This window comes from Candoia aspera, chromosome 4 (assembly GCF_035149785.1).
Source record: "Candoia aspera isolate rCanAsp1 chromosome 4, rCanAsp1.hap2, whole genome shotgun sequence".
NCBI classification, from domain to species: domain Eukaryota; kingdom Metazoa; phylum Chordata; class Lepidosauria; order Squamata; family Boidae; genus Candoia; species Candoia aspera.
In genome coordinates this window covers 110,346,217-110,372,290 of record NC_086156.1, presented here as the reverse complement: position 1 = coordinate 110,372,290, position 26,074 = coordinate 110,346,217, and the positions used below count along the sequence as shown (strand labels likewise).

At 45.4% G+C, this 26,074-nt stretch overlaps 1 protein-coding gene across 1 annotated transcript; it reads right to left on the bottom strand.

Annotated features, from left to right (window-relative positions):
- Positions 1 to 2,889: 2,889 nt before the first annotated feature.
- On the bottom strand, positions 2,890 to 23,106 carry LOC134497051 (uncharacterized). The gene is made up of 18 exons (XM_063302766.1): positions 23,075 to 23,106; positions 22,196 to 22,254; positions 20,118 to 20,245; positions 19,425 to 19,568; positions 17,513 to 17,587; positions 16,034 to 16,204; positions 15,002 to 15,098; positions 14,347 to 14,570; positions 12,051 to 12,204; positions 10,714 to 10,922; positions 10,258 to 10,375; positions 8,638 to 8,843; positions 7,419 to 7,536; positions 6,153 to 6,322; positions 4,774 to 4,871; positions 4,543 to 4,649; positions 3,702 to 3,767; positions 2,890 to 3,005 (listed from the first exon to the last, which is right to left on the bottom strand). Exons 1-18 carry the CDS (start codon positions 23,104 to 23,106, stop codon positions 2,899 to 2,901), a joined length of 2,283 nt encoding a protein of 760 aa, XP_063158836.1. The 3' UTR covers positions 2,890 to 2,898.
- Positions 23,107 to 26,074: the final 2,968 nt, after the last annotated feature.

Here is a 26,074-nt window from a genome sequence, read left to right as displayed (position 1 = left end):
GGCACTCTCAGAATTTTCCTCCAACACCACAGTTCAAAAACATCGATCTTCCTTCGCTCAGCCTTCCTTATGGTCCAGCTCTCGCAGCCATATGTTACTATAGGGAACACCATTGCTTTAACTATGCAGACCTTTGTTGTCAGTGTGATGTCTCTGCTCTTAACTATTTTATCGAGATTTGTTATTGCTCTTCTCCCAAGGATTAAGCGTCTTCTGATTTCCTGACTGCAGTCAGCATCTGCAGTAATCTTCGCACCTAGAAATACAAAATCTTTCACTGCTTCTACATTTTCTCCCTCTATTTGCCAGTTATCAATCAAGCTGGTTGCCATAAACTTGGTTTTTTTTGAGGTTTGGCTGCAAGCCAGCTTTTGCACTTTCTTCTTTCACCATCATAAGGCTCCTCAGTTCCTCTTCGCTTTCAGCCATCAAAGTGGTATCATCTGCATATCTGAGATTGTTAATGTTTCCTCCAGCGATTTTAACTCCAGCCTTGGATTCCTCAAGCCCAGCTTGTCGCATGATGTGTTCTGCGTACAAGTTGAATAGGTAGGGTGAGAGTATACAGCCCTGCCGTACTCCTTTCCCAATCTTAAACCAGTCCGTTGTTCCATGGTCTGTTCTTACTGTTGCTACTTGGTCGTTATACAGATCCTTCAGGAGGCAGACAAGATGACTTGGTATCCCCATACCGCTAAGAACTTGCCACAATTTGTTATGGTCCACACAGTCAAAGGCTTTAGAATAGTCAATAAAACAGAAATAGATGTTTTTCTGAAACTCCCTGGCTTTTTCCATTATCCAGCGGATATTGGCAATTTGGTCCCTAGTTCCTCTGCCTTTTCTAAACCCAGATTGTACATCTGGCAATTCTCGCTCCATGAATTGCTGAAGTCTACCTTGCAGGATCTTGAGCATTACCTTACTGGCATGTGAAATGAGTGCCACTGTTCGATAGTTTGAACATTCTTTAGTGTTTCCCTTTTTTGGTATGGGGATATAAGTTGATTTTTTCCAGTCTGATGGCCATTCTTGTGTTTTCCAAATTTGCTGGCATATAGCATGCATTACCTTGACAGCATCATCTCGCAAGATTTTGAACAGTTCAGCTGGGATGCCGTCATCTCCTGCTGCTTTGTTATTAGCAATGCTTCTTAAGGCCCATTCAACCTCACTCTTCAGGATGTCTGGCTCTAGCTCACTGACCACACCGTCAAAGCTATCCCCGATATTGTTATCCTTTCTATACAGGTCTTCTGTATATTCTTGCCACCTTTTCTTGATCTCTTCTTCTTCTGTTAGGTTCTTGCCATCTTTGTTTTTGATCATACCTATTTTTGCCTGGATCCCTCATCATGGGATGTGATAAATACTTGGAAGGGAGGCCATCAGGAAATCCCTAGACAGTAGATTCTATTGGGAAGTTGGAAAAGCATCCTGGAGGCAGGATTTCCCTACAGTTGCCAAGAAAATGATGGCCTTTTCGCCTCAAGGAGAATGAAACAACCAGAGCAAGTCTGTGGGAGTCAACTAACGATGTATCTCTTTCAGACTCCAAGGCCTGAGAAAGAGAGCCGTCATCTTTACAGAAGAGCTTGGACTTGGCTTAAAATCAAAGACCTGCAGCTTGTTGGCACCCAGAGATACGCTGCTGAGCCACCTCAGCAGAAATTCCTACGGTACACAATGTGAAGCCACTAACCCCCTTTTGCTGGTGTTCTCGCGTCACTGCATGAGCAAAAAAAAAAATGGAATTTGTTTGGGTCAAGGCCACGTTACACCATCCCAATCTCAGTCATCAGCTCTGGCTTCCCCCGAATCTCACAAGCCAAGTAGGTCAGATGTTGGCAGTGCAGAAAGGTTGGTGTTAGCTCGAGGACATGGTGTTCTGACCACCTTTCGAAAATGACAAAAGAGGCAGGGGAGTAGAGTCTCAGAATATCTCCCCACACACACCTTACAGCAAAGGGAGAACCCCTTAGGAGAGTTTTGCCATTTTGTCCCCTAGTTTTTTATGGGGTTGGGAATTCAGTGCAAGCAGCAAGCTGGCTGTTTCCGCAGTTTACGTGGAAGCAGAACCAGGCCGAGGGATGGGTCACCCTGTTCCTGGCTCAGCTGGCATTTTGCATGAAGCCCAGTTTTATAGAGCCATGGATTGTTGAAGAAACTGGAGTATCCAACTGAGGTGGAAAACGCCAGTTTTGGTTTCCCCGTTTTAGGGAATGCTCATCTACAGTATATATATTTTAGGGAAGGAAGGAAGGAAGGAAGGAAGGGAAAGGGAGAAAATAAAAAAAGGAAAGGGGGGGAGGGAAAGGGAAAAGGGAAAAGGAGAGGAAAGGGAAAGGAGGGAGGACTGAATCTTTCCTTTTCCTACCCCATCCCCCTTTCCTTCCATGCTGTATCTTTTTTAGACTATAAACCTACTAGCAAGGCCTTTCAAATTATCTTGGGAATCTTTCAGGTCGAAGACAAGAGGCTTGAAGGAGGGGGAGAGAGACCATTGAAAAGGATCCTAACCCTAACCTCTATTCTTAAGTTTCTGCACACAAAGCTGATGATGTTCTCACACGCATAAAAAAAAAATTGTGCAACTGTAACATTCCGATCCAGCCCTTTGCAGGCTGTGCTTGCACAACTTGCTCTCCTGGCTACAAAGTCAAGCCACTTTCTGCGCTACGTTGAATCATAAACTAACCAAACCAGCTGGGTTTGCCCAATACGCTCTGCCACCAAAGCTAGCCAAGAATAAAATTAACCAAGTTTATGCCGCTGCGGATTGTCGCGCAAACGCAGCCACCGACTTGGTGCGCCTGCTGGAACCCTTCCTCTGACTTGTTTAGTATCCAAATGAAAGACGGAGCAGTAAGACATCCAAGGGTGTGTTTAATTGTTGTTTCAGCAGCCAAATAATTGGACAGGCAGCATGGTGTCAGCTGTAGCTGCTACCCCTGACAGAGCCATACCGAAAGCTAGGAACCAAAGCCATGTCTTCCCCTTTGCATCTGTAAGAAATAAAAGTATAAAATCAGTGCTTGGTAGGAGAGAAGCCTCAATCTGCTCACCAGACACCAAGCACGCTTTCTAGTGTCAGATCTTTTTTGTCCTGTTTTTAACACTCCCAGGCCTTTCTCATTGCCTATTCTTTTTAACTGGAGAAGGCGGAGAAGCGAAGGCACCATACTTCCAAATAGTAGCTTCTCCTGAAAGAAAGAAAGAAAAAAGGAGGGGGGGTGCATTTTAGAACATCACTCCTACATTCCCAGCTTATCAATTTGAAGTTGCTTTATCAGCATTTCTGATGACGGCTGGTGCTTCTGGGTGAGTGTTTCGTTCTATTCCTGAAAAGGCAGGTTTTAAAATGGAGGAAAAAAATGATGGAAGAATGAATTTGGGGATAAAAAGCAAAAAAGAAAAGAAAAAGAAAAAAAAGCAGCAGCAGCAGCAACGATTGTCTAGATTTGGAGGAAGTAAGAGATGATTGATATGGAAGGTGGATATTTTGTGTAGTTTCAAACAAATTTAGCACAGTTGAGCTCCAGGCACAATACGGTTATAGAAAAACTCATCTGTGCAGCTCCAGTTCTTCTCTACGTCCACCCAGGAAATTCCAGGAATCTTATACTGCACAAATGCAAAGAAGAAAAACTGATGCCTTCAATCACTGAGTTCATTTTTCAGGGAAAGCAACAAAGCCTCACCTGTTGAAGCGCCACCTGCTAGCTGGGAGACGGTCTGTCCATGTGCAGCTCTCTTTTGCTGGTATGCTGCAAGAGGCAAGTTCAAAAAAAGTTGTAGCAAGGAGGATTAAAAAGCACAGCCACTCCCTTGCCCTGCAGTCACTGATGTTGAAAAGGGCCTGGTTTCGACTATTTAGAAACAGGGTCCAGCATACCCTGGGTGAGCAACAGGAGGCGGCCTGGGAACTAGACTTCTCTGGGCCATTTCTTTCTGGCTCTGCAGAAGATCTGCACTATATTTCCCAGCATCCCTCACAATTTGCCTCCGTTGGCTGGCTTACAGTCCAGGAACATCTGGAAAGAACCTCAAGCTTTTGTTTCAGGTACTACACTCTGGTTCAGACAGCTGTGGCTTGGTTAACTGTGGTTTATTCAACAAACCACAATGACTGGGATCACCCAAGAGGTGAAGTCAAAATGAACAAAACCCCATGGGGGAAGCCGGAGCTGGTGAATGAGATTGGGATGGTGTAATGTGGCGTTGACCCAAACTTTTTTTTTTTTTGCTCATGCAGTGACATGGTAGCTTAGCACAGTGTATGAACATGAACACCAACAGAGGTGGCTAGATTGCTTTCAGTCTCTATTACAGCGTACTCCTTGATGGAACTGTGTGGCTTCACACTAAGCATGGCCCTTTTCTAAGCCTTTTCTTGGGGGCAGGGAACAGTTGCACTACCCACACTTTAAGCATTGTAGCACCACCACCCAGTCCTCCCTCAGCAGCATCATTGATCAAGCCATGTCAGCCACCTCCAGGAAAGGCCTAGTCAAGGATCTCCGCAGGGGAAGTCATTCTTACCTCTGAGACCATGGGGGTAGGGCCCAGGGGCCACCCATTCCTTCAGTAACCGTTGTGCCCATACTCGAAGGGTCTCATTCAGCCGGTAACGGCAGCGCAGGGTCAGTCTAGAGAGCCGAAAGGAAAGCAGGGCCATGGAAACTTCCTTCAAAATATTGCACAATTTGCAATAGCCAGCAATTGACTCAGCTGGACCATCTTCCCTTAGGAGAATCCACTTTAGCCTTTTACCTGTACTGAGGATCCCTGGTAATGATAGGATTTGCTTCAGGAATCATCTCCCTCTCGAAGATCACTTCGTTTTCATACACCAAGTAGTTCCCGTCAAACTGGAGGAGGACAGGCAAGAAACACAAGGCAAAACATTTAACTTCACCAGAAGTGTTGGCTGAACACATCTCAGAATGCACCACCAAGGGGCAATCCTGCTTTATGATAGATTCTAAAGGAACCTTTCGCACTAATAAGGAAGTCCAATATGGTTGGATTTGGAGGTCACACAGAGAGCCCCATTGACACAGGACTGTTCTAGAATACATCTTAAAGGCTGGGACATCTCCTGACTCAATGTCATACTTCTGGCCCCACGCCTTCATGGTGGGGCCAATTTTCTTCCAGATCAGCAGGAAATAAGTTACTTCCACTTTGCCCTGAAGTGGTGGAACTCCATTGATCTTGAACGGCATGACATTTTCTACTGGCGAGACTCCAGCCTCCTTCGCCCACGCCCATAATACTAACATCTCCCAAATTGGAAAATGCTTTGATAGCTCCCATTGGGCACTAAGTTTTTTTCAAATTACCAAGTACTTAAATACATATGAGGATGGGTAAAGAAAGCTGTATCAGCTCACGCTGCGTTTTCAGCAAAAATCAGCTGTCTCGAAAATGCGTGTGGGTTGTTTCTAAACTGTTTCACAGGGCTTGGAGGGGTAATGGAAATGGTGAAGCTGCAGAAGGGCTCCTTGTTGACATGCAGATCCAGCAGAAAAAGCCAGCAGATCCCCAGACCTTGAAATCCTCCCTTTCTGAAACCTCATGGAACAAGTGTTTATTCTTTGGTTAGGTTTATGTTTCATCATTTCATTGTTTCATAGCCAGTTTGGTCTAGTGGTTAAGGTGCTGGGCTAGAAACTAGGAGTCTGTGAGTTCTAGTCCCTCCTGAGGCATGGAAGCCAGCTGGATGACCTTGGGCCAGTCCCTCTCTCTCAGCCCAACTCGGTGCAATGTAGACTAGCCTCCTTGTGGTGCACCCAGGGCTATGTGACTTTGTTGACTGTTTTTCTTTTGGATGTTCATATGCTAGATTAAACTAAAGCCAGTTTGGTCTAGTGGCTAGAAACCAGGAGGCTGTGAGTTCTAGTCCCGCCTTAGGCATGAAATCCGCTGGGTGACCTTGGGCCAGTCACTCTCTCTCAGCCCAACTCACCTCACAGGGTTGCTGTTGTGGGGAAAATAGGAGGAGGAAGGAGTATTTGGTATGTTCGCTGCCTTGAGCTATTTATAAAAATAATAAAGGCAGGTGGGTGAATGAATAAATAAATAGCTGCCCTACACCCCACTTCCTCACCATCCTGGGTACCAACTACATTCAAAAGACTCCTACTTACTGTTCTGGTGGTACCACAGGTGGCCACAGGGAAAGTAAAGAGGGCCTTGGTTTCATCAGCTGCTACCGGCCTACAGTTCTTATCCCGTAGATGGGTTCTCCTGGGGTTTAACTCTGGTTTGGTGTCTAAGCTGAGCATGGTAGCAGTCATGGTTCCATTGGAAAGGCATACTGCATAATAATAATAATAATAATAATAATAATAATAATAATAATAATAATAATAATAATAAAAAAACATCTGCCTAACCCAGGTCCTTGAGAAGGACTCGATAGGTGGACAAAAATGCCAAATCCAGTCTAAACATCTGGCTGACTATGCAACCAACCATAATAATTTATTAAATTTATATGTTGCCCAACTCCCAGCAACTCTGGGAAAGAAGTCATTTAATCCAGAGCTTCTCACCTTGCAGAGTTTATTTCCAAAAGCAGACCTACACAATCAGTTAGAGTCTATGGATTCTTATCTTGCCACTTCAGAAAAAAGAAGAATTTCAGGCAGCTTTCAACAAAAGACACGACACACAGAACCACAGGAATCTATATTAATCAACGCACAGACTTCACAAATGAAGTTTCATACTGAAGAAATCCTGCAGCACAGACTGTTGTAAAGCATGCTAAAAAGAAACATCCCAAACTGGGTGAAATATCTATTAGGACCAACCAAGACTAAACACAAACAAGGGTGCAAAATTTGGAGTGCTTCAGAACTTTTCATTAGATGAAAACTAAAAAGAAAAAAAGTAGATAGGGGATAAGAAGCAAGGAAGTCAAAATATTAAGAGGGTGTTTAAGCCATGGGTCTGCAGTTTATAAACAGGGATCCCTAATCTCTCATAGTAGCAAGCACCACTTCCCAGAATTAAATTAATATATTGTAATGTTAAAAAGGCTGAAATCTTGCAAGACTGTCAGCATCATGAGCTTTGGCAATGCAAAAATCCTGCACAAGATCTCACAGGAGCCCCAGATGGGATTTTGGGAGGAGGGAATGTGTAGAGACCGTTCCTTGGGGGCCTGAGACAGAGGGCTATAAAGAAGAAAGGCCTTGCTAGATGGTTTTGCTGAGCTGGTGGTTAGTTTCAGTCTTAAAGACACCCAACACCATGAAAATGAAATAAAAAGTTGCAGTGCCCTTGTGAAAATAGGACTTTTCTACTAACCTTGCCTGGGGCTGAAGGATCCTAGTGTGTCTGCTTAGGCCTGCTTCTTTCAGATCACTAAAAGGATGCTCCAGCTACCGTAATGCATCTTGACTCACCAAGAAGTTTTCCAGTGGGGAAGATACAAGACCTGGAGAAATCCACCATTGCCAGCAGTGTCTTGTTATCCCGCAGGCTGAAATCTAGCCGAGCAGTAACTCCGTGGAGAGAGATATCCTGAGCCATGGAGGAAAGACAGAGGTTGGAGATCGTTCCATCCCAACACAGCATGCTGACCTTGGGAGCTGAACCATCTCTTTGCACCTAAGAACCTTTTGACCAGGACAAATGAGAAGAGACAATTAAGGGGAAGGATTCCCTTAATCCCCTTTGTCTCTTAGCCTATGATGAGTTAAATAGCTCTCTGGGTTTAAGCCACTGAAGGAAGTTTGTGATTCCCTTTTGTGTTTCCTTCTCGTAGAATCAGAGAGTTGGAAGAGATCTTCCAGAAGGTCTTCTAGTCCAACCCCTGCCCAAGGCAGGGATCTTCAGACCATCCCACCACTATGGAGCTGTCCAACCTTTGCTTGAAAACCTCCAGTGATAGAGCCCAGTGATTCCAGGAGGGAGGCTGTTCCACTGCTTAATAGCTCTCAAGGTCAGGAAATTCTTCCTTATTTCAGGTTTAGATCTCCCTCTGTAAGCTTCCTTCCACTCGTCCCACCCTACAGAGAATAAATCCATACCCTCTTCCTTGTAACAGCCCTTCAAGTATTGGCTGTAGTTTAGGTAGAAGTGGGACTTTTCTATCATCATGAAAGATTAAGAATTATGTTTAGCTTTTACTTCAAATCTAGCGAGGTTCTGTTAGCACTGACAGCTGGCTACAGTCATACTCTCCACTCAAGATAACTATATTAGGAGCATTTTCTTTTGAATTGGACTTGATGTACCGTAAGTCACCTTGAAAGCCCCACTTTAGCTCAGGACCTGGATATTATTGGACCATCCATCTCCAATAGCTTCTGCCCATCCAATAAGTTTGAGCAAGGTGGGCTCATACTCCAGGTCTCTTTCCTAAGAGACTATCATCTACAGGACCCAAGGAGGCAAACCTCTCTGTTGTAGCCCCCTTTATTTGGACTAGGGTCCTGCCCAAGATCAGAGCAGTCCCCACAAGAAGCTGCTTAGAGGCCTGCTGGACTGGAGCAAGATATAAGCCCCAGTAAGGAGGGAAGCAAGTAAATCAGTAATACACATCCTTCCTTCACACTCTACTTGTGCTCAGGAGCACTTCTTTTAACCAGGGTTCCTGCTGAGTTTCTGTCTCCAACATACCTCGTACACCAAGCCAGTAGCCAAGAATGGCACCAATAGGTAGAAGTAGCTGCCATCATCTTGAACGGTGTAGTTCTGGGATACTGCTAGTTCGTTTGTCAGCTGAAGGCTACCCACGTAAGGAATCCAGTAGCGATCCAAATTCCCGCGGGTCATCACCAAGCCAATCTGTCCTGCCTCGCAAAAGCCCTCAAACACTGGAAGAACTGGACAACGGGAGCAGTCAGGTCCAAGAAGGAAAATAGAAAGCGTCTGGGTCAGCTTCATACCTCCTGCTCCGTTAGGGTTGATTTTAAGACGGTTTGTTGAACAAGGCGTGGTGGCCTGGTTCCCATAAGATGTAAACCAGAAGGGGTAATGCTTGATGGCCAGAAGATACACAATGTTTTGAGGGAGAGGCTGAAGGAGAATCACAGTGGGCAAGCGAATGTTGAAGTGTTGAGTGGGGCTACCATCCCAATTTTTCCTATTTGTAGGCGAGGGGAGTTTCTTTGCTTGCTAGTGACAGGGTAAGGCCAATTTTATTCATTCCTTTTGTCTTGGATCTCAAGAAGCTAGGGAAGTAACAATAAGAACCACCACCCTGTGAGATAGGTTGGGCTAAATGATAACAAATGGATCAAGGTCACCTAGCGAGCTTTCACGGCTGAGGATAACATTGAATGAACATCTCCCCACCAACATCTTAACCGCCACATCACGCTGCCTGTCCTTCTGTTGGTATGGCCATTTTCATGAATTTCTAGCTTCAGAAGGGTAGAAGTCTTGATTCAGATCTTCAGTAAATATCCAACAAGATTGGCGGCACAATTACATGATATGGCAGGGTCACAAAAAAAGGGGAAAAGGGGATTTCGATCTACATGAGGTTTAGCTTGTCCACCATGCCATAGATCAGTTTACAAACCACAATGGCTAAGCTCATATATTATTCAAAGCTAAAGACAACTAAACCCATAGTATCTTTTAGAATCATGTGCAAATGCAGCCATAGTATTTATTATATACAATGCATGTCATGGTGGCCAAGTTTTTTCTGAAAGGTTTAAAAAGCAAGTTATGTTCAGTAGAGTCCCACTACAACTTTAATTAAAACCTTGTTCCTGGCAGCATCTTTTCCAATCACTGCTTTGATAAAAACAGAGGAAGTGATTAATTAAAGGTACAATGCCCTCAAGAAAATTGGAGAACAGCCAACAGTACTAGCTGTGCCACACTATTTTTAAATGTGGAGGAGGGACATTACCAATATGATTTGGGGAAAAAGATAAATACTAAATATAACCAGTTAATAATGTCACTAGTTTACATTGCAATTTTATTTTTTTATTTTTTTTTTATCCTGCCTTTATATTGAAATATCCTTGCCAACAGGGAATGATTTTAAAAATAAGGTAATTCTCTCACTTCTATGTTCTGTTTCTCTCTTCCTGCCCTACATGATCCAGAAAGTATGGCATGATAAAGTGGAGATGATCAAGGAAGCAGCATTAAAGTTGGGAAAATCGGAAGTTTCCCTTCCAAAGCTACATGGTCCCACCCATCCTTGGCCAAAAAGACCACCTTCCTGGCTGGAGATGACTTTAAGCACTCCAGTTCAGTTTGGTCAAGCAGACTCACCAACATCAGGGACTTCGCATTCAATCACTCCAGGATGGGTAAATGACTTGCCCTTCGGGGGCAGGAAAAAGATGTATTCAAGGTGTAAAGTGTATCTCCTGATGTTGCCATACAGATACTACAAGAGAAAAGAGTTCCTTAGCCACACAAACTCATTGGCAGATAGGGTCAACAAACCCCATTATCCCTCAACCTGAATGGCTGGGGATTAGAGACGCTGTAGTCATACATGTCTGCAGGGTGTGACTTTAGGAACGGCTTGCCTAAAAGGAGTCCAAGGATCACACTATCTTCTGCAAAAGGTTGGCGCAACTCAACCCAGCAAGCTTGGTGTGATCAACCCATTTGAGCAATAAATAAAAACTAGTAACTTGTCACGATCAGTCAAAGCTGCAGACTTCTGCCACTTGGACAAAAGCTCTCCCCTGAACTTTGCCGTGCAACTTCCCTTCTTACCTTCTGTTCCACCAGAGGGTTGGAGAAAGGGACCTTGAGAATGAAGACTCGGGTGTTGTTGGGGTTGAGGACTTCCTCCAGGCTGCAGCCATGTCCCTCGAGTGCCGGTGGCGTTAAGGGTTTGCCACCTATGGCAACCGCAGTCACTTCCACATCAGGTAGGAAGTTCCCTAGGCTGACGTCAAAGTAGCCTCTCTCTGGAACTGTGTCTAAAGAGAACCAGAGGTTTCAGCTGGAGGGATCTAAGCCTCGGACAATTTTCCAGATGTATTTTCCAGTATTTCTGAGAGATCTCCTTCTCCAGGGGTGTCCACAGGGGAAGTATAAAAAAACAAAATGAAAAGGTGGCCTCCCAATTGAAATAGCACCCCCTTTTGAAAATAAAAAGGGGTGGGGCCCCAGTTGCTGGCTGGGGAATTCTGGGAGTTTAAGTCCATGTATCTTAAAGTTGACAAGTCGGAAAAACTGTGATCTAAACTTTTTTGACCCCTGCCCTTTGCAAACGCTACTGCTTCTAACAAAACCAGACCAGTATGCGGCATGAATCAGCCCCAGAATTACTCTAGAATCCCTTTGCCTTCAAGAAAGGTGTACAAGGCTAAGGACATCCCCCCAAACTCTCCCAAATGTTATGTATCAGGCTACTAATGTGAACTGTGTCCAGTATTTTGCCTAGGCCTTCGATAGGTGAGCTTCATGGCTGAACCTGTCTGGACTCAGAAGCTAAATAGACTGTGGGCCTGTCTGAGAATAGGAAAGGGGACCACCAGAAACGCCAAGGGGAGACTGGAAACTGGAAAGGAAAACCAGCACTTGCACACTGTAAGCAAAAAAAAAAAAAAAAGGACTCTGAGGAGAGCTCAGCCTAAAGGAGATGTTACATTTTGCTATACATTTTGCTATCTCTTAACAACCATAACTGGGATCAGAATTTTGGTTGCTAAGTGAAGCAGTCATTAAGCGAATCTGACCTGATTTTACAACTTTTGTGGTGGCCGTTAGGCGAATCATGCGGTTCCCCATTGATTTTGCTTGCCAGAAGCTGGCCAGGAAGGTCAAAAATGGCGATCGCATGACCACATGACACTGCAAAGCTCATAAATGCGAACTGGTTGCCAAGTGCCCAAATCATGATCATGTGACCGCTGCAACAGTCGTTAAGTGTGAGGACTGGCTGTAAGTCAGTTTTTGCAGCACCGTTGTAAATCTGAACCATCACTAAACAAATGGTCGTTAAGTGAGGACTACCTGTAAGAGCCTAAGCCTCTGATCCATCCCACAGCTCCCAGCACCTGCTCCCCTGGCCTAGGAAAAGCCAGACAGGATGCAAAGCTTACTGTTGATAAGCACCGGCACCTGAGGGGCAAAAGGTGTGAGGATAGACTTTAAAATGCGATGACGAGTCTGGTCACTTTCATCTCCTCGCCATCTGCGGTCCAAAAGGAGTTTGATGCTATAGGTGGTACCATAATGATTGCTGATCACATCACTCTGGAAAGAAACAGACCAACATTATGCACTCCGAGTGGCCTGCCTGAAAGATTAGGTTAAAGACCGGGTTGACGGGACAAGCTAATGTGGTTTGGTTTGGCTTTCACATGCTGTGCAAAAGCAGCTATTGTGGTTTGTAAGCTATTGCATAAGCCTCACCCAGTGTGGCTTATTCATTCAATCATGACTAAACTAATTAAGATGTAGCACGATGTGGCGACCCCATCAATGTATCCCAACAACTGGAAATAGGACTGGGAAATAGAGAACTTCTGGATAGCCATTTTCCTGAGCAACAACAGTCATGTCCAAAAGGTGCTCCAGGTTTCTTACGCTGAGTTAGACTCAACTGCCTTTCAGGTTCTGAGTCAAACTCCCAGAATTCCACAGCCAGCAACCCAGTGAAGTCCACACACCTGGAAGGTTTCCCAAGTTGGAAAAAACTGGCTTATAGCACCCCCTCCCATCTTTACAATTCTGCAGATCCTGCAGAATTCACATCCATTCTCCTTCCTCTGATTTTGAGGGAGCCACATGAAGCATTAATCCGAGCTGTGAGCATGCAGACACATGGAGGAAATGTCTAGATGACCTGAAAACCAGAAGCAGCATCTTCTTGATGTAGGTGTCCCAAAACATATTACCCTGTATACAAGGAATTGCTGGAATCTTCTGCCTCTGCTTTCTATCTTTGATCAATCCTTAGTTATCTAGACATTTCCTCTATGTATGTGTGTGAAGAATTAAGCTATTGATGGTGATGATGATGATTAGTTATGACTGAAGTGTCATGCCTGCTGTGAATTTTGTACAACTGCAGTTCCAGCACAGCTAAAGGACACCAAGCTGGGAAGACTCTCCATTATAATTTTCACTCCTTGTTTAGGAGATTCCCCTTGGTGATGCTGGACGGAACACGTTGATCTCATTTAGCAGGTCGCTTGTTATGAATTCTGTTACCGCTTGTGCTTAGAGCTGGTGATTTCTAATACAGCCCAAGGAGTTTTCTTTCCTACCATCCAACTTCAGAAGCTCCTTCCTTGCAATATATTATTTTTAAAATGAATTACTTCCCATCTTAATATGATTCACAAGATAAAACTGGTTCAATGAACACGAACATATCATGAGATATCCTACTTTCAATACAGGTAGTCCTCACTTGATGACCATTTGTTTGTGATGGTTCAGACTTACGACAGTACTGAAAAAAACTGACTTACAACCAGTGCTCACACTTACAACCGTCACAGTGTCCCTGCAGTCATGTGAGCAAAATTTGGGAGCTTGGCAACTGGTTCACATTTAAGACTGTCACAGCATCCCATGGTCACGTGGTCACCATTTTCGACCTTCCTGGCCAGCTTCTGGCAAGCAAAATCAACGGTTGATTCACTTAACAACCACATAGTTTGCTTAATGACCATGATTTGCTTAATGACCGCAGCAAAAAAGGTCGTAAAATTTGATTGGATTCACTTAATGACTGCTTCACTTAGCAATCAAAATGCTGGTCTCAATTGTGGTCATTAAGCGAGGACTACCTGTAACATTGCTACTAAAAATCAATAACCCATTCTCCTAAATAGATGTATTTACCAACAAATGGGACATCTACTCCATAGATATTTTCATATCCCTGTTGGAGGGCAATTCTACAATTTGGTGGCCAATGCAGAGAAGATGCTGCATCAGCTTGTCCCCAGATCTTTACCATTATTAGAAGGGCTTCTAACAATAGCCACACTAAACTGGGGGACTGGTTTTGCTTTCATCAGAGCCTTGTCATTCACCAGAAAAATCTTCAGCTCAGTGACGTGGAAAACTGCCATCTGTACATTTTGTCATTGGTGAAATCTTGCACAGGAAGATATTCCCGTGAGTATCTTTGCCACGGTGCAGAAATCAGGCAACTTAAGTGCAGCACCATCATATGATGCACAGGTCATTGGCACAAAAAGCTTGGGGCTGGGATGCAAAGGTATCTCCATCCAGGAACGAGACATTTATGTTTTTACAGGAAGGAAAAAATAAGAAGCAACAACTTGAAAAGTTTGATGGCTTTGCAAGGCTTTCACAGTGATTTCCCCCACCCCCCGGGACACAGTCCATCCCAGGAAAAGGAGCTCTCTCGGCACTGACCTCAGTGAGTCCTCCTGCAGCTCCAATTGGTACTGTGATGCTGATGAAGTTGGCATCCGTCAAAAAGATGTATCCGTTCTGCACAATTGTGGTCCTATCAATTCTGCGCCCATCCACACCCATTTCAACGGATTCATCTTCATACTGATGGGGGAATGCCACCAGTGAGGGCATGATCCGTGGAGTGGTCCAGCGAAACGTGGTGGCGGTGAAAGTGGGAGGGTCTGCAGGAAAAAGAAGCTGAAATTGTGCAGTGCCAACAACAGGGTGATCAGCTCTTTTTGGGAGGCTGGCAGGGACATCTGTAATTTGGGGTGCACATTATAGCTGTTCTGAGTAAAACCCTGTTGGGAAGATCAAGCTCTTAAAACGTAGCTCTTCTCCAAGGCCTTGGATTAGAAGGGGTGATGGACCCTTTGCGTGGTATTTTGGTTTATTAGATGGCTGTTGGTTTCTCTGGACTTTGCTCTTTTTAGGGTATCTTTGTTTTTATTCTCTTATTTTGTAAACTGCTCAGAGTCAAGACAGACTGGGGGAGGGGGGGGAGGGAGGGATAGTTTACCCATGATGCATGATTTAAGGATGGAAGAGGGAAGTACCATGTTTTCATCTGTTAGATATCAAGAGATAGGGGGAAAAAAGACAAGTGACTCACTGACAGGGCATGCAACAGCAGTATCCACCATTAGGATCATCCAGGCCTGTTTATAGAAGACCGTGGCTCGGGCCACCTCCACTTCCAAGCCCTGCACCTACGGTGGAAGGAACAGTCAGATGACGCAGTTTATCCTGGTGCCAAAACCAAGCAAGATGGGATCAAGATCAGCCTTTACACCTTGGCTGAGAACTGCAGTCCCAACAGTTCTGGAGAAGCCAGCTGGGAGAGAGTGATGCAATTTTGTGTAAGCCAGCCAGAGCTCGTTTGGATTGGGGAGTATGTTAATGGGTGGAACAATGGACCCACCTAAAAATTCCAGCATATAGAAGGGCATGATATCAAGAATCACCCATCCTACAATGTGTCCTTTGGCCAAGGGCCTTCCTGAGCTGGAAATGCTTCATAGCCTCTCAGAATCGGCATACCCAGAGTCAGGTCGCACTCAGTCAGGCCTCCTAACAATTTTGCAATGGGAAGAGATGTAGTTTAACAAGTCAGGCCTGGTTAAGATTTCAGGATGTTTTTCCTCCAGGTACTCCAGTCTGCTGATCAACCACGCTTTATCATGCGATCAAAACTAGGGACCCACACATCTAGAGAGGGAATCATCTCTTAAACCATTTCAGCACTGTTCCCGCATCCATCACGCCGCTTGTATGCTTGACTACCATGGATGCAAGGCAAAATGGAATGATCATTTGAGATGTCAAAACATTGCAACCTGTGCTCTTCATGGCTAGGACACGAACCCATAATCAACTGAAACATGGTTTACTGGATTGATCATAGAATACTCAACCATAAACGAACCACTTTAAGTTCATGCAGCAGATGAACCAGCCACACCTTAGCCTTATGTATCTGTTGTGAGATCCAAACCAGAGTCAGTTGTACAGTCTCTCAAGGTGTAAGGCTTTTCAAAGCAATGCCCAGCTTCCATCTCAGCTCCCTCTCTGGTCCTGGATCTTAAGTCTCTGAATCTTAATTCAGCACTACAGTCAGTAAATGTTGGACCTCCCCCTCACTTACCATAGCCACTTCAGTTTGCTGCGTGGTATAAGGGGTGCGGAAGAGGACACGAGTAGCCGTGGTATTAAAGCCATAGCCCAAGGCATGAGCCTGGGTGGCCATCATGTCCTGCAGGGAGCCATTCTGGAAATGGAAGACCACTTGCCACACTTGGTTCATAGCCCCCTGGGCCTGCAAGGGCAAACACAGAGGAGAAGAAGAAGGGAGGACACATTCAATAATATTCAATTCACATTCAATTCAATCTCTCCCCTCTGGGGGGAGATGGGTGGTGGCAAAATTTGATGAATAAATAAATGTTTGGTTTTAGGTTCAACAGGGTTAAGACTGTTATAGTATTAAGTACAAAAGTAGACAATTTTAATGTTTGTATAGTTTGATTTCTATTATAGCGATCAGAAATATATACAATAGTGGTAGGAAGGAAATACTTAAATGTTCTTTGGGGGGGAAGCTGATTTGGAGGTTTATATATTTGTTTACTATATATATATATATGGGGAATAGCAATGGTGTTGAGTGATTTTTGTAATGTACCAATGGAATAATTCATAGAAATAATGTGATCTTGGTTTGATATAGATTAAGGGATTGATTATGGAAATTGTCGTATATTCTTGTTGGGAATATATGGGAGTCACTTCTTTATGTAATCTTCAAGAAACCTTTTTTCATCTTGTGTTTTTCTTACTTTTTAGTTTTTTGCTTTATAGTAGTTTTTATCTTTGCTTTAGACTTAATAAAATTCTTATTAAAAAAAAAAGGACAGACACATTCAGATGTCCAGTTCCTGCTTTAGGCTTACATTTATGAAGAAAAGATGTTTTTAGGTATTGATGAAATTGCAATTCTTGTAGAATTGTGTTGCATGCAATATTTATTGAATGCAGTGCTTGTTCTGTTGAAGTAGGATTAACTGTGTACTACAGATTCTTCTAGGAGATGCAGGCGTTTATTAAGAGTCCTGCCAGTGGGTTGTATCAAAACGCTGCTTCATGGATCAGTGAAGCCACCAACACGGATGCTGTGGAGCTTAAGGCTACAGGCAGAACCTGCCGCCCAAAACTTGGAGCTGCCAGAAGCAAAGATGTCTCCTTCTCACCCATATACAGCTGCATCTAACTCTAAAGCCAGAATCCTAATAAGGGCCTGTCGTGCTATCTCTCCAGAAAAAGAAATGAGATCAAAGAGGTGCCACCTTCTCTAAATTAAGTATCCTTAAGATGTGTAAATTTCCCAGCCAATGGGGCCATTGCTGAGGATTCTGGGAGTTGAAGTCCACACACCTGGAGGATTTTAGTGTCTACTGGCTGGTGGTGGCATTACCCTAACCGAGGGAGAGATGGCTCTGGATCCAAATATAATTTGAGAGCTTTAGAAAATGCTCAGTTAGTTACATAAAAGAAGAGCACCAAACCACCCCTTTCTATTGCCCCAACATTAATCCAACTTTGTAACCACTGTGTCCAGCATCCTTACCACAGGCCACGCTGCAATCCAATCTTCATTCAAGGCCTCGCCTGCTATTCCTGGGACTGCCCGCCGGACAGAGACCTGGAGTGGATGCAACGTTAGCAGCTGAACACCCACCTCTCCACCTACATCCATGTTCAGCTTCCACATTTAACCTTGTGGTTTTCCCACAGGAATGGTTCTGTTCCGCAAGGACTGGTGGACAGGAGTCTCTTCCAGATTGAAATTTGCCTCCCAAAGGGTAGTTTAGCTGCACAAAACCATTCTCCCAGCACGGTGCTGGAAGTTACAGTTAGCCACTTTCAACATTTTAAGCGTACAGGCTCCAGAAATACAGCAGTATCTACCAATAGGAAGGCTTAAACCTGCTTCCCATATTATATTAAGCCAGGGTTTCTTTTTCATTAAACATTTACTTCTGTACCACTTCCATAAGATCCTCTCTCCACATGGATCACCGTAAAATTAATAGACCATAATTGATCTAAGGTAGCGTTTCTTAAAGTGTGGTCTGAGGACTCACAGGGGTCCCCCAAGACCCTCTCAGGGGTCTGCAGAATTAAAATTATTTGCCAGATACTGAAGATATTTGCAAAAATTGAAAACAATGTCACTCTTGTCATTATTATTTTGTATTTGTTAAAAAATGTAGGGTTTTTTCCATGAAAAATATTTTATGTTAATATGCAATGGGTTTAATATGGTTATTTTTACATGATTCAATAAATAAATATTCTACAAATGCATCAATTTCAATTTTTAATACAGTAAATATTAATATAACCCATACCAACTAAAGCTCTTTAGGGGTCCTCCATAATTTTTAAAAGTGGGAAGGGTCCTGAGAGCAAAAGGTTTAAGAAAGAAAGACATAAGGCATTCATTAAAAAATCAGGAACAGCTCACCTACTCATTCAGGGAAGGCATGGGAGAAGACAGAAGTCTTTTAGGTCCTTCTGAAGACCCCCTTGTAGGTCCCACACAAATACTTGGGGGAGGGGGCAGAGACCACATCCAGAAAGCAGGTGCCACCACAGAGAAAGAATCTTTTGGCTGAGTTTGCACAACATGCACAACCATGGCTTACAAATTACAATAGCTAGTTTCACACAAGGGGCTAATGTGTAACGCCACTCATCACTTTCTCTCCTTGCCTTTTTCATCTACAAGAACATTTCCCCACTGGGTGCCCCAGACTGAGGCTGCTGGAATCTGCAGTTTGAACACATCTGGAAAGCCCCAGGTTGGGTGAAACTCTTCTAGAAGGACTTCCAAGACAGTTTAGCTTTATAAAAATCTCACTATGGAAGAAAATGGGAGCCTACAAGTCTACAAAGCATTACATGAAATAGAAGGCAATTTAGTGTCATCAAAGGGCTGATATACTGTAGAACAGCCTTTCTCAACTTTTTGACCCTGGAGGAACCCTTGAAATATTTTTCAGGCCTCGGGCAACCACTGCACATTCAGGCTGAAATATAGGCCAGAAGTTACAAAATTATTATATTTGTTTCATGAGTAGGCCTGTATATAAGCATTAACAGTGTTCTTAAACTAAAAATAAAGAATGAAGCTTACCTGTTTAATGTGAAGTTGCCTGAATTTGAAATAATGTTTTAAATAAATTGTGATCTCCCAGGGAACCCCTAGTGACCTCTTGTGGAACCCTAGGGTGGCACAGAACCCTGGTTGAGATCCTGCTGTAGAGGTTGGTGGGAGCAAATACTCCATTATGTCTTCTGCACTATTACCATATCTTTTAACTTTTTTTCAGTATCTATACAAAGATGCTATATATTTAAAAAAAGAGCATGCTGAAGTAGTGTGCAAACAACTGATTTAATCCAACCGAGGAGAGATTCCACTCTGGTACATAGAATTACATCAATATGCTTGTGTGTGTTCTTATTTTACCCACCTCCATGTAATTTTCCTCACATACAATCTCACGAGGACTCCATGGGGCACCAAGGGGACAATTCATGGATACTTCATAAGCAGCAGTTAGGTTATCAAGGCTGGTTACTTCCACCTGGAGCTGGAGGCTGAAATCCTGGTCAAACTGGGAAGGGGAATTTGAAGAGTATGTGCTGTGAAAAAAATGTCTTAATTGTGTTGGAGAACCTGGCTTTGGAAGGAATCTTAGGCCTGGAGATCTGGATCCATCATTCTTTTTGACTTGACTCTACCTCAGCATCCTCAGCTCTCGTTAGCTCTAGAACATAAGGGAAAGGAACTTTGCTTTTAGATGAGAGTTTTAGTACTTGGATGAGGGACCACAAGGGAATTCAAAAGTTTAAGGCTGGACTGGGAATTTAAAAAGATACCTCAGATGGAGGCAATAAGAAACTAGTTCTCTAATGCTGCCCCAAAATTGTCGAAATGCAATCACTACAAGTCAAGCTTGGTTTGAGGGCATCTTGTTTATAATATCCCTAAAATGGCTTATGGGGTTTTTTGCGGGGGGGGGGGGTCCTTGCTTTTCCCAAAGTCTGAATGGGCCTTTGCTTTCTTGGGAAAGACTTCCCTTCTTCCAGCACAATCTGTGACAACCATCTTTGTTTACAAACTCTCCAGCCCAGCTTCAAGCAGGGCAGCACGAACGTCTTACCACATTGCGGATGGAACAAGCCAGGAACGAGATACGGATCTCTGGGTTTCCATATAGGTCAATCCCATGGGTGAACCCACACTGGGTAGCGATGCGCTCGGTCACAGAGATACGCTGGCCAAGCTCATCTAGGGAAAGGAAGAAACAAGTCCATGATCCAAGCAGTTGGTAACATCATCTGCCCTTGTGGTTTCCCATACCAACACCATTTGTCTTGCAAGAAGAGGAGCCTTCAATCAAATTAAATGAATGAATGAATGAATAAATAAAATTAGCCCCCAGAAAATAACAGGACCAGAAGTGATGCTAACCATTCAATCTGAATGTCTAGGGAGGCCTTGTATTTCTTGTCCTGTGAAGTTCCCATCACATGGATGAGACTTCAGGCCTTCTCCATGGTTGACCCCAAACTCTGGAGCAGGCTCTAGCAGAGATACTTTGGGGCCCCTCCCACCTTGCACTGTACAAGGCCCTAAAGGCCGTTGTAATCCATCATTCCATTGCTTCTGATCGATTCCAGGTGAACCTTATAGTTAGACTCATTCATTTTGTATTCTCTTTGGGTTTACGTCTTTCTTTTTATTGCTCAGTATTATAAACCTCCCAGAATCTTGATGGACTGGAGGGAAGCAACAAGCATTGAGAAATAAGTAAATTAGCAAGTTCATAACGGGAACACAAAGTTCCCCAACTGTATCTCCTCCTTTAAAATCACTTAAACTTTCCCCAGTCCACCGGCTGGGCTTGATACAATCCTAATGAACCGCATTATAGAACAGGGATGCCCAGCCTCTTTAAGACAATAGGACCACACAGATTTTTGAGAACATGCTGTAGGCACTCTCACAAAATAGCTGCCATGGTGGTCACAGGAAACACAAAACTGGAAGGAGACCCCTGAAATAGCTCCCCACAGCCTTTCTATCTTTTCCAGGAACTACCTACCCCCTGCATTTATTTAGTTTTTTCCCCCCTGCATTTATTTAGTTTGTTTCCTGGGTAGGGAAACAAACTTCCAAACCAAGCACTGCATTTCAGCTTACAGCCATTCTCTCCCACTCCCCGATCATGTTTATTTTCTACAAATGCCTCTGGGGTATTTGCAGGGCAAAAAAGCACTTTCAAGAAATAAAGGTTATGCTAATAGGTTGTTACAGCCTGCGATCTTCCTTTTGAAAATGAAATGAAATGAAATAGGGTGGAGTATATGGTACGTGGTGGATATCAAAGGAAGTCCTGAAGGCAAACTGGCATTTGAGGCTACACCAAGATCTTAGGACCACAATGAGACAACCCAGAGTTCATTTTAGTTGAGTTCAGCTCAAGAGCAAGTCAGTCTGCCTTTGAGCACGCACTAAATATTTCTGCTTCTTAGAAACTAGTCAGCCCTACCTAACCTCAAGCAGGCTTGAATCCTTACCAGCCTGTTTACTTACTGAAGACGCTGTAACTCCACGAGCTTTGCCCCAACGCAGACTTGTCCAGCCATATCCAAAAGTAGCGGTCCTGACATTCAGTCCGTACAGCCCCTTGCAGGAGAGGGAATAATTTTTCTCATAAAGAAAAGCTAACAAGACTCCCCAGCCCTTTGCAGCTAACAGAAAAATGTTTTCCTATTGTCTCCTTAAACTCAGCCAGACTGTTTGCCCCTGCAAATTCTTGAGATTGGCTTCACACGTTGCGTTAAATCATAATAGGGTTTCTTAGGTTCCAGGTTAGCTTGTGCTGCGTGCCAAAGTAACAGGCAGCCCTGCGAAATTTGATTTCTCATTCTTCTGCCTCCAACCTCATTTTTTTTTGTCTAGGTTATTACCACGTCAATTTGCTATTTTATTACTTTAAGTCCACCCAAATAGAAATTCAATTGCCACCTTATATTTTTGTGAGTGATTTCCCCTAGCCCAGCCATTTCCACACATCTTTTTGCAGCTGAAGGCAGCGTTGCTAAATTTGGAAAAGTGAGGTAACAGCCCATCACTGGTTTCCAGGAGGCTGGTGCAGAAGAGTGAATCGGGTCAATTTGTATTAAAACGTAAATCCACCACTGTTTTGCACCACCCTACAGAACCAATGCTTACCTGTGGGGAAAGGTATGGACACCACCTCCTGGCTCACAAATGTGTAGAATAGGATGATACTATCGGAGAAACAAAGGCAAAACATTAAATCCCTTTTGTGTTTGATTCATGAGATGGAGAGAAGGATGGGGCTACGGAGAAAAGATGAGGTGGAACCATATACTGCAACATCTCAAGCCAGAGAAGAAATTAAGAAAGGTAGATACCATAATTTCTGTGTGAGCTTCTCTGGCAAGAAAGGAACATGGAACTAGGAACACAGATTTCAGAATGGGAGACAGAGGATAAATCGAACCAGCAAATTACAGTAGGCCTTGGAATAGGTTTCAGATGGAATAGAGAGGCAGCCATCTTTGAATATTCAAGGCTATTGAAGAAGAGGTAACTAAAGTTTTGAAATCAAGAGACACTATTATAGCATCTTTGACCAAATGGCTTGCCTACCAGGTGTTTCAGGTATCTGGGGGTCACCAACTTGAAAAATCCTTAAAATCTATACAAATAATAGCTGGGTAACATTTTGATTGGTTCTATCAACTCAAAGAACGCCTTAATAAAGGCAACACACACAAAAAATTGTGCAAGATAGCAAGTGCTCTATTCACCAAAATGCACATGCAATATATCCTGGGAATCGGGCAGAAAGAAAAAACATTACAGAACAGCCAAACATCTTGTGTTCCCAGACTGAAGTACAAGCCAAACCCTTGTGTCTTCATCCACCCCATTACATTTTCTTAGAAACAAATGGAAATAGTTTATCTTTACCTTCTTTATGGATATTTTGATTTTCCAGTCTAACCTACAGCCCTGAGATTTTCTAGGGATGTCCCATCCAAATACAAACTCCGCTTAGTTTTTCAAGATGACCCAGGTCACCTTAATGCTGGAAACTCAGGTATCTTTCGCATAACCTCCCAATCCTGCTCTACATGGAAGTCAGGTTTACTGTCAAGTAAACCTGTGTAACATAGTAGGTTTACAAGGAAGAGGCTCTTTTTCTGGTTCACAAGGAAAAAAAGTGTATTTGGGATTAATTTTGCAGAATTTTTTCTGCAATGTGAGTACAGTATTTACTTCATAGTAAATATTGGATTTAGTCAGCTGTCATGAGTGCCGTTGAGCTGAAGACATCAGCGCAATGGCACACATGACAATAGCAAGGAAACAGGGGAAGGGGCTCAAGATAAGTAGCCATCAACTGACAAAGACGGAAGGACAAGAAACAATGGCTAAACGGATCGCGAGGCACACCCAAGCTGTTAGCGCTAATGCAACGGAGATCGCCCAGCTGACAGCAATCACCGGAGGAATAGAGAAACCGATGATGGGCGATCCCGGAACGCCAGCGGGGCCTCGCAACCCCTCACCTACCGGCAGGACAACGTGTTGGACAAAGAGGGGTGACGTAACCACGAGTGAGGGGGCGCTGACCGGCGCGGGGTATTTAAACCCCGCACCGGCGCGCTCCTGTCACTCTCAGCTTTTTTCCTATACTGTACCTACACTGTGAATAAATCAGAGCCTGTTCCACAGAACCAGTGTCTGAGCATTATTCGGAGGTAGGCAGCGCATGACATAAAGCTGAGAGTCATAAACTCAGCCTCGCCGAGCCCCACCGGACGACAACGAGCCGCGGGAGGAGTAGACGGCAAGAAGACCAGGAAGATGAGGCCGGCGCGATGCGGACAAGGAGGGCGAGCCGCACGGCAAGAAGCAGAGGAGGACCGACCGAGGCCAGAGGCACCACGGACTCCCGGAGCCATGGACACCCACCCGACCCAACCCGAGCCTCAGCTCCAACCCCAAGGGGAGATGGCGACGGAGGCAACCCGACCACGGGAGGGAGCAACATACCTTCCGAAACCAGCGGAGAACCCCGCGCCCCACATCGCACCCCAGCAACGGGCGTGGAGCGACAGCCCAACGGCGGTAAGCACGGAGGAGGACGATGGAGACACCCAGCAGACGGCGGAGGAAGCGGACCAACGGCCGAGAGAGACTGAACCCCACCGGCAACCCACCCCCGCCGACACACCGACGGAACCGGCCCCAGCGGCGGCGCGGATCGTGGACGAGGAAGCACGAGCTGGACTCGCGGCCATGCAGACCCAACTGAAGGAACTCCAGACCATGCTTCAGTCGCTCATGCCCCCCGCGCCGCCCAACGACGTCCCCGCACAGGTCCACACCCCGAGCGAAGCGCCGAACCCCCACGGGCCAAATGAAGGTCAACAGACGGCCCAGGCGGACGACACCACAGGCCGGGAAGCGAGAGGAAGGGCCGCACAAAACGCCCGGGCCCCAAAGGACTTCCCCATCTTCTTTGATGGGAACCCCGCGAAACTGTCGTTCTTTATCACGAACGCCAGGGAGTTCATGGGGAGGCACGGACACTCCTACGACTCCGAAGCGGACAAAATCGCTGCCGTGGCGATCAAATTACAAGACCGGGCGGCGGACTGGTACGTCCAACTGTACGAGTCCAGCTCCCCCGCCCTCGCCAACTTCCCCGCCTTCATCAATGAGATGAGAAGCTACTTCGAAGACCCACTAGCCAAAGTGAGGGCGAAAAGCGCACTCCAAAGACTTAAACAGGGCACACGCACTGTCCCAGACTACGCCCTCGAGTTCAAAGCCCTCACGGGGAAGGTCAGCGACTGGTCCGAGACCACCCTGCTGGAAATGTTCAAAAGGGGGCTCAACCGCGACGTACTTCAATGGGCCCTCTACCGCGACGACCCAGAAACTCTACACGGGTGGATCCACCTCGCGGGGAAAGCCGAACACGCGCACCGCACCTTCCTCATGACAACTACGGAAGACACGAACTACACCTGCAAAAAGGTACCCGCACCACACGTGGCGACGCCCGGCCCCACATACCCAAAGAAGAAATTTAATCGGGAGCCCTGCGGGAGGTGTGGAAAACTAGGGCACAAGACGGCGGATTGCTTCGCCAACCGACTGCCAACCAGTGCGCCTAAACCCACCCCGAAAACTAGCCCCAAACCACCTAACCCGGTGGCAATACGCTTGGACCTGCCACACAACCTACGGAGACTCCACCCGGTGTTCCACACCAGCCTCCTGAAACCGGCAACCACCTCTCGATGGCACCCAAGCACGCCACAGCCCTCACCGGTGATGATCGACGGGCAACATCACTTTGACGTAAGGGACATACTCGACTCTCGCAGGCAACGGGGAACTTTACACTATTTGGTCAGGTGGAAACACTTCCCCCACCCAGAATGGGTGGCGGCGCACAACGTTAACGCGCCTGACCTGACCCGGGCTTTTCACCGGGCATACCCCAACAAGCCAAAACCAAGGCTAGCAAGCCGTCACCTGCAAAACCCCTCCCCCGCGGGCCCCCCCCGCCTACCGTGCCCCAAGGGAAAGGGCCCCCCCCAAGCCCGCGACTTGGGTGGACCTCCCCCCCCCGGGACTCACTCCCCCCGCCCCGGGCCCACGAGGCAGTAACAAGCGTTCGCCAGCACCCTCCCCCCGCCCCGGGCCCACGGGGGAGTGGCAAGCAAGTCAACAGGGCACCCTGGGGGCAACGCCCAGGAGCACACATAACAAAGGCGACGCACTTTGAATAAAAAAGAAGGGCCCTACCTGGAGCTGATAAGCACCCGACCAGCCACGCCTCTCTCCTCGTCGAACTGAGCCAAACAAACAGGGTGTGGCCGGAGCATGCGCACGCCAGGGCGTGACCTGGGCATGCGCACTAAGGACACACCCTAGGAAGGCACGTGGTAGAGGGCGGAACAAAGGGAGGGGCGAAAAATACTCCGGCGGGAATTTCAAAAAGTTTCTTTTGACAGCTCTCCTGAAAAAAAAAAAAAAAAAAAAACCAGAAAACCGGGGGGG

What these genes read in the sequence shown, in the direction of transcription:
- LOC134497051 (XM_063302766.1), bottom strand. Translation starts at nt 23,106, where the DNA reads ATGCGAAAGATACCTGAGTTTCCAGCATTAAG. An exon ending in AGCAAACTGAAGTGGCTATG is followed by an intron (nt 15,099 to 16,033) that starts GTAAGTGAGGGG and finishes CTTCCACCGTAG; the next exon opens with GTGCAGGGCTTGGAAGTGGA. An exon ending in AGCAGGTGGCGCTTCAACAG is followed by an intron (nt 3,006 to 3,701) that starts GTGAGGCTTTGT and finishes TATTTCTTACAG; the next exon opens with ATGCAAAGGGGAAGACATGG.